General features: G+C 36.1%; 1 protein-coding gene across 3 annotated transcripts in view; it reads left to right on the forward strand.

Annotated features, from left to right (window-relative positions):
* The window catches only part of CEP89 (centrosomal protein 89), a 134,899-nt gene that overhangs the window by 99,956 nt on the left and 26,066 nt on the right, over window positions 1–8,877 (forward strand). For 2 of the 3 annotated variants that reach the window (XM_019505600.1, XM_019505598.1), the window contains exon 18: window positions 3,995–4,164. In XM_019505600.1, the coding sequence (XP_019361145.1) occupies window positions 3,995–4,164 (170 nt within the window). Of the gene's footprint in view, window positions 1–3,994; window positions 4,165–8,334; window positions 8,400–8,877 lie in introns of all 3 variants that reach the window. The other variant, XM_019505601.1, reaches the window with a different exon arrangement.

The raw sequence follows: 8,877 nt of genomic DNA on the forward strand, positions 1-8,877 counted from the left end.
TATAAGTAGGGACCTACTTAAATTGCAGCAACACATGTTTTTCATAGCCCTCTCTTAGCACACAGAGCTGATTTTGTGGTGGCCCCGCCCCTCAGCACTAATTGGCAGAGAGGCCCAGGAGGGAGACCACCATCTTGATTGCTGGCTGCCCTTCATGCTGCCCGCCCTCAGCACTGATTGTCAGAGAGGCCCTGTCAGAGGGAGGAGGGACGAGGGGGCAGCTGCCATTTTGCCCACTGCCCTTTATGCCCCCCTGCCAGCTGGTGCCTTTTCCTCTTCGCAGTGAGGACCAGTGGCTCCCACTTGGGGAGCCAGCATTTTATTTTTATTAAGGGTTGGGGTTTTTTAATTGTTTTTATTTTGTGGACAATCCCAGATTTCACAGTTTCCACAAAATCTGTGAAACCCAGAATTAAGTAGGTCCCTAGCTATAAGGCTAGTGTGGAGAAGGCGAACAAATAGGTACCTTTAGATGTTAAGCACTGGGTTGAATAAGGATGAATAAACTTGACTTTCTCCAATGCATGTTAAAAAGGACAATGTATGTTTTTGGTTCTACGTAGCAGTTACAGTTTTACTTGTAACCTCATTTTATTTGACATTTTCTTTAAAAGGAAATAAGATGTAAAGGTATTTTTGCATTTGAAATACTGAAATCCCACATCAGAATTTCTGTAAGGAAGGTTAACTCACTTGTATTTCATGTACTGTGGATTGGATCAGTCATGTAACATTCGTGGTGTGGACTATTTTGTATAACAATACCATCTCAGATATTTAAGTATTTTCAAGGAGGCTGAGTTGATTGATCTACCAATCTTAACTTTTCAAACCAACTAACTAAAGCTAATTAACTTTAGGCCACACCCTTACTTTTACTTAATGAGCCATCTTGTTGGCTACGCTGAACTTCTTTGTTATTTAGGTACATTAGTAAACATATGAGAGCCTGGGGCCTCAGTTTACTGCATTTAATAATGCTAACGCTTTATTGTTGGGCAATAATGTTTGCCCACAGATCAAAAGCTAATTTACACAATTATTTAATTCCTCTGTTACCTGAACTTAGTAGTGTGAGGGGCTATAAAATGTCTAACAAAACAGAAGTCTGGGGATAGAACATAACGGATCCCTCAGGAACCACACAGATGTTTAAATTTATGTACCTTTTAAATCCTGATTTTAGGATGAATCTGCAAGGTAGCAAAGGTAACAAACTGTCCATATAACAACCTCAAAACAAAAACTTGTCTACTAGTACTAGTGTTGCAGTGGTGCTCAGAGGAATTATTTTCTACAAAAAAGGAATCAGTCTGTAAGCTTTTTGCTCAGAAAATATAAATTGAGCATTGCAAAATTTATCTCCAGTTTCTAGAAATTTGCAAAGTGTATACACACACACACACACACACTTTGCAAATTTCTAGAAACCGGAGATAAATTTTGCAATGCTGAATTTATATTTATATATATATATTTATTAAAGAAAAAAATGTCTCCAGTTTTCATGGAAAAAGCTTGCAAGGTGGCAAGTAAAAAAGGATTAAAGTTAGTTTAATTTCATGCTTTAAAGGAAACACCAAGATTTTGGGGACCCAATTCATGATTTATGAAATCTTTAATTTGTTATTCTCCAGAGTTAGACAGAGCCTGTAATTTGTACTGATGTTCTAATTATTACAAGCATACACTCCCTTCACTTTCTATGCAGCTCCTTTTGTAATCTGTGGGCCTGCGTTACTATCAAAGCCTAATGATCTGATTTTCAGATACTAAGCAAAAGGATGCCTAATTGCTATTGTAGTCAAAACAATTTGCAAATGTATTGCAATTCAGAAAAATCAAACTTTAAAGTAATATGGCATGGAACTATGTAAAATATGCCAAGGCACAAAAGGTAAAGGTCAAGTAAATCACTACTCCAGAAGCAGTTGTGGTAGGGGAAGCTGCTTTACTGTAAAGGGGAAACGGACTGAACATCTAATCAGCTGCATCTAGAAGCCAATGTTTTCCATGACAGCCTGTTAAAACTTTAATTGGGTCCAGTTTTATAGCCATTTCATTATACTGAATCAATCTGCAGAATATTTTATCCCTGCAGTATTCATGAATATAAGGACTGCAGTAACTAATGAAACTCTGAATTACCAGCTGTCATAACATGCCACTTGTCTTAGGCCTCTTAAATGCCCAATGGCAGTTCTGTTTACTTACCCTTAAATGTTGTCAAAATAGTTGTCTGTATAATGCTCACCAATGTGCAACTTCAGCCTCATTTCATGACTGTGATGATCACACACAGTTGTAAAGCCATTCCTTCTTCCCTGCCAACTACTTATCCATTGGCCAGTGCTGACCAGCCACTAAGATAACTCATTATTTTTCATACCATATGCAAGGACCACAATCGGACTTGGAGGTCTTCTGCATGTTGTTGGTATTTCAGCCCAGAAGTCTCTTGATTACTATATGATAGGCAGGAGTGGAGGTAGAGAGGGCATTTTCTACCTTTCTTATTGAAGGTGGCTTCCTACCCCATGTGCAGGCTTTTTGGACTACTGCTCTGAGGCATCTAACTCTTCCCATGCTCTGTGCATAGGGAAGCAAGGTGCTTAATTCTGGGTTTGGATTCCAATCCAGAGGCTCATCACCTAACTTGTAGACATCTAAGCTTTTACTGCAGCAAGCTGACAAGCAGAATCTAGCCTTAATATCTAGACACAGAATTGAATATTATTCAGTTCTGTACATTCATGTCCAGAGAAACTGAAGTGTTCAAATGGAACCTGTAGCATGTGCCACATACCTTAAAATATATTTTCAACTAAAATGCATGATTCCCATTGTTGCCCATCTTTCCATACTAGTTCATCCCCATCTCTTTTTTAAAATGAAGCCTTGATGGATATAATTGAATTTGCAGGAGAGGAGTGAGTATTGTTAAACCTTCAATTTACAAAGTACACATTTTCTAGTTCTACTGCACTTTTCACCCAAGATTCTAATTTCAGATCCATACAGATGTAGTGAGGGAGGCTTGTAAGTTTGACAGTCGTAATCATGACTACACCTTCTGTTTGTAATCATTAGCAGAAAACAACCTATGTAAGATTTCCTTAAACACAGTTTTGTCACAATCAGTGAGAGGGACATGCATAACACTAAGCTTTCTCAAGTCAAACATTTCTGACAGTTCCACATCGTAGCATATGGTATAACAGGGAAGTTGGCTTGGAAAGCCAGATTACGTTTCATACACAAAATATTTTTTCTATTCTTCTGAGGGTACAAATGGCTTATATCAAAAGGAAGGAAAAAACCTCCCCAGGGCCTGCATTAAATGTTCATTCAGTTGCTTGTTAACTAATTTAAGTGCATTTTTTTTTACTTCTGTGCAAGTTATTCTAACCACCAAGTTGTTCAGCTACGTACAGCACTCATGTAAAGAAACAAAACATACTTTGGTAGTATGAAAATAAAGACCCTTTTCTTGTAGTACATTTAATGTTATTAGGAAGCCAGTCTACTTTTTCCTCCTAGCTTTAAGACTACAGAATTGACAAAGTACAGGCCCTCTAGAAGTATCTGCTTCTTCATGTTACACACTGATAATTACTCTTGACTGGTGAACAAGTGGATAAAGCAACATGTGCTGTGAAGTGTAGCTTTGTATCCAGAATACCAAATCCTTATTTGTTTTGCTGCTGCTATCTATCATTTCACCCAAAAAACAGACCTAGGCATAACAAAGTATTCAGACCACACAGTTGCCATATATACTGTGGAAAGCATACACTTCTTACCTACTGACTAATAAATACTTGAAAAAATTATTTCTGTATGACCTACCTGATTAATTTGAGCTAGTCATCCGTGATGTAAAGATCCAGCCACACTGATAAAGGAATGTTTTTAGCTGGCTATTTTGCTGGTATTAATTATCCTCAGTACCACCTTATACAACCATGCTTTCCCCAAAATCTTTAACTCACAGGTGTACAAAAAGAAAGCAGCTGGGAAGCTCGGAGACATCAATCTCAAAATGACTGAGCAAGAGAAGGAATTTGCTGGGAAGACTGCTCAGTACCAGCAAGAAATGAAGCACCTCCAGCGGCTGCTGCAAGACAAGCAGGAAACCCTTGACGAAGTGCTGCAGCAGAAAAGGTAAGGCAGTCACAGCCAAAAACAAACCAATTAGATCTGACTGGTAAAAGAGGGGCAGCTGCACAGCTGCAGGCACTTGCTTTTAATCAAAGCCCCATCTGGTAGATTCTGGGTACATTCTCTCACTCATGCCTGGACTATATTGAAAAAAGCTGAACTCCCCTTCTAATTGTCCTCCTCCTACCTCCAGAAAAAAAAAATATCAAGGATCAAGTTTATTGTGATAGATTTCAGCTAGTCTTAAGACCATAATGATAGGAAAAGCTCCCAATACCTTATTGTATCTGAACAAAAAATTAATGTTCAATATCAATTTGAATTCAGCCTTTAATTCTTTTAAGTGTCTATAAATCACTAAGGTGTATGATAATTTATTTAATAGCATTTTCCAGTGAGGACTGAAGCACAGTTTTTACTGACAGTTTTCTGACTAATGGGAAATGAAAGCAGTGGGATGAGCGCACAGTTATGCAGGGGTCCATTTTTGGATGATAAATACTGACACTTTGTTGGTATACCAAGATCTACTAATGTAGATTGACAGCATGAAGACAATAAAGGAAAATCAAAATAATTTAACAAATTTTGATGAGATGATGACTGTGTTAAAGTATCTTATTAACATTAAAGTGTGTTTTTAAAGAGATTTTTCCTTCTAGTGGTGGAAGACTTCATAGCACATTGTCATTATCATAAAACAACAGCAGGAGAGAGCTAATTAAGCAGTTGTTTTTTTCCAAATCATTTCAGCCACTGTGAAATAATGGATTTAAAAATTATGGAAACCAACGTTCACTTGGTCCCATCTGTGTCTGCAGTATCAGCGGAGTTCTATTTTCTTTGTTCATACAATGCCATTAAATGGGATTAAATAGTTAGTAACTACATAAACACTTTGATAGACCTCTGAAAATTGATACACAATATTTTGCTCCTTTCCGATTTCTCTGGAGACTGTCATTTTGAAGTCTTAACTAAGTAAGTACCTCTTTTCTGTCTATGCTCAAGTCAACATTTTTTTTGAAAGAGCAAGTAATTAAATGAAGGAGATCTATATAATGTACATAAATTCAAAGTGCAATTATGTAGAACACTTTGGTATTGGCTATATGCCTGAAGAAAAGGGGGGTTAAACTACTCAACCAAAAAAACAATTGCAAGTGTAATTACTTCAAATATTTTTTTCCAAGGATAAATCTCACTTTACTTAAGTTACTCTTCCTTCTGAAGCTTGAATTGACTTTCTTTTTTCTTGATAAAGTGCCTCTCAAATAAGGTAATTAGTTACACCCTGAAGAAGCTGCATCTATGTCCAGAATTATAGCAATGAATATTAATGTTTTTATTTATTTATTTTTTATTTAGCAAGAGTAGTAAGGAAAGGCTGGTTCATGCAAATATTCACAATACTAATGTCACAAAGAGAAATGCTTTGCACTCAGGCAGTCTCTTTCATTATAATAGTATGAATGCTGCCTGCCTTATTCTGATGCTAAATCGTGCCACATTTACTGGAGTACAAAATGATAAACAGCTGATAAAGTAAAGCTTTTATGTTTATTTTATATTAATTTTCAAATACATGTTTTGGTTCAACTCTCCCTTTGTTATATTTTATTTTCAAGAGTTATATAAGAATCTAAACTGAAGCAAATAAAGACATCACTGAGGGGCAGATTACTTATAAAAATCAAGAATATCCCTTTTATATTTAACCATACAGATTTTTTGGTATAGTACACTTGGTTATTTAAGCTCAGATAATTTGTATGGCCTTTCATTCAGATCTTAAACATTTTATTTTCAATAAAACTAGATAATTTTAGCTTTGGGTTCAGATAGTGTGTTATCAGTAATTCAAATAAGCATTTAAGAAATACTACTAAACACTATCTGATGTCTATCTATCTGGCACACAAATTAAAAGTTCATTAATTCTGTCACCTGTCAGCTCCACATATTTCTGGCTTTGTAAGGTTTATCTTTATTTCTGCCTCCTCTCCCAACCACAGACTGTCAGAGGAATAAAGCGGAAGGAGAAATTACTTGTAGGTTAGATGTCACTAATCATCTGTAGCTTGGCAACCAGCATCAGTAGTGCTGGGACAGTAATGTACTGATGTAGATTCATTTCCACTCAGCACTATTCAAGCAGCAAATTTGCAGTCCAGAAAACTGTTTTCAGCAGACAGAGAATTCTAATGTGAATTTAAAATAGTTAATTATAAAAGATAAAAATATTCTGACTACTGTTTAAACTGAGACTGAAATAACAGACTAAATGCAGAATTTAATTGATGTTATAATTACTATGTCCAAGATTTTTTTTAAATCAAGAAAGCTAATGCAATTAAATATTTAACTGAAGGTAGGTTCAATATTTGGCTAGGAAAAGCTAGTTTGTTTATGTATTTATGTTTCAGTAATTGTTCTTTAGACTGTAAATCAAAGTAAATGATAATTGTAAAAATATGTTGATTACACAGAATGGTACTCAAAAGAAATATGCTTAGGTGAAGTAAAGACCCTGGGCTGATGCAGTGTCCTTTACTTACACTATTGAGTTGCTTTCATTTTGAGGAGCTAGGAGCCAGATATCAGCTATGACTCTTAGTTTTTGTACTTTTGTGAGAGGTAGTTTATTTAGAAATAAAATACCATAAATAAATGCCAATGTTCTATTTTCTGAGCATGTTTTTCATTTTATGTATTGTTCAGATTGCCAACAAAAATGTAGGCTGCCATAACCCCATTTGGCTTTGAGAAATTTGTATTAGAGAACAATCCTTGAAAGCCATGTCTTGAAATGAGACATTCCTCCTGCGGCAAGACTCTCAGGTTTCTATAATGAAGCACATTCACCCAGTGGCAGCAACAGGGTCTCTAGAAATTTAACTACTATTCTAAATCTTTCTACATTAAAAATACTTAGATGAACTCACAAAGAATTATGCAAAACATTTTTAAAAGGTCTTGCTGTTCCTTGAAATAACTATTTCCAAATAGTTGCCTTTCCCAGTCAGCGCGCCCAGTTAAAAGGGTCGAGAACATATTTCAACCCAAGTAATTAATATTAAAGACCCTGATTTCTTCCTTTTACCACATTATCATTAAAAATAAATGACAAATGTACATGCCTGGATATGCTTCCTGCAGCCTGCTGTAATCACCAGACCACGGCCCTCCCAGAGCCAAATACAGAATCTGGGTTTCCTGTTACCTGATATTTTACTGCTGTCTCATAAATAGCTCTGTAACTCACTACTAAAGGATTTAACATTGATTTTATTCCTTGGAATTATAAAAATAAAGATATCAACTAAAAAGCTGGCTAGGCTTTGTATAGTTTGATTTCAAATTCATAAATATACTGCAAATTCACCAGAAAGTTGAGATATATTAATTTCAGATGCAATTCATGTATAATATATATCATTGTAATTCATTTAATTCATATATAATAATAATAATACAATTTTTAGGAATGACAAATTTGCAGGTTTTAATTAGCTATATCTGTAACTCTGTTCCCCTTTTTTATGGGAAGAGGAACAGTCGTTCAGTGTTGGGTCATTTCATTTTTGCAGCTCCACGTCAAGTGCCATCAGTTACTTATAATTCTTTAGGCTGCTTTGACCTAACTTGTTTCCTGCAGCATAACATGCATCAATTTTGCCAGAGGCTCTCATCACATCTTGGGAGAGCTCAAGTGCAGCAGAAACTCCTAGCATACTGCTGACTTTGCAGGCTTTCTGATAAACATTTATCTCTTCCTTTTCATTTGCTTTCTCATTTTGTCCTTCAGCTTCATAATTAGTAGGTGATCACTGGAAATGCTTTCATAAATCTGGATACATTAATGCGTAGCATTTTATCTAACATTTAGAAGCTCGATTCTCCACTGTCTTGTACCTGATATAGTTCTAACTGTAAGCACTCTTTCACTGAGGGCTAAGCGGATACCATTTAACTTTCAACTACAGTGGGGTAAGTGCATGTATATAGGCACTTAATGCAGAGCTGTTGATGTTCAGCATCCCTTTTGCCTCGCTGCAATGGTTAATGTGCCCATTCCCTAAACAGAGCTATGCTGATGTGTGTCAAAAAAGAACGACCATCTCTTTTACTAATCTACTGAACATCACCATGTTCTTATCTGTTTTTGCATAGTGTTGGAGTGATGTAGCCATGATGGCCCAGGAAATATGCAAGAAACAAGGATCTCTCTAGGCAAGGTATCATTTATTGGCCCAAGTGTACGGTTAGGATAGACGTAGACAAGCTTTAGGAAGTAGTACATTTGTCTTCAGGTCACCTCATCTTACCCTATCCCAACCATGCAGTTGGTACATTAAAAGATAAATCACCCACAGAAACCCTTAACATAAAATCCTCCACAGAGATATTTTCACAGTCATTTGAACCATATGATGCTTTTTTGCTCAACATTTTTATATTTTTGTTTTTCTTTATAAAATGTACATACCAAAAACAATATTGGGCTTTATAAAGTATTGCTAATATAAGCATTCTTCTTATTCAGCATTGGTGCTTTTCTAGTATTACAGCCATCCTAGCATTTGCTTGAAGGCAAAATCTTGGGCCCAGAGAAGTCTATTGCAATTTTACCACTGACTTCGAAAGTACAGGATTTAGTCCTGTGAGAAGAGTCTGTCTCCTTTCCCCATGTGATAGCTTCTAAAAAACTGACTT

Source organism: Gavialis gangeticus, unplaced genomic scaffold, assembly GCF_001723915.1.
Source record: "Gavialis gangeticus isolate Ggan-Ray unplaced genomic scaffold, GavGan_comp1, whole genome shotgun sequence".
Taxonomy (NCBI): domain Eukaryota; kingdom Metazoa; phylum Chordata; order Crocodylia; family Gavialidae; genus Gavialis; species Gavialis gangeticus.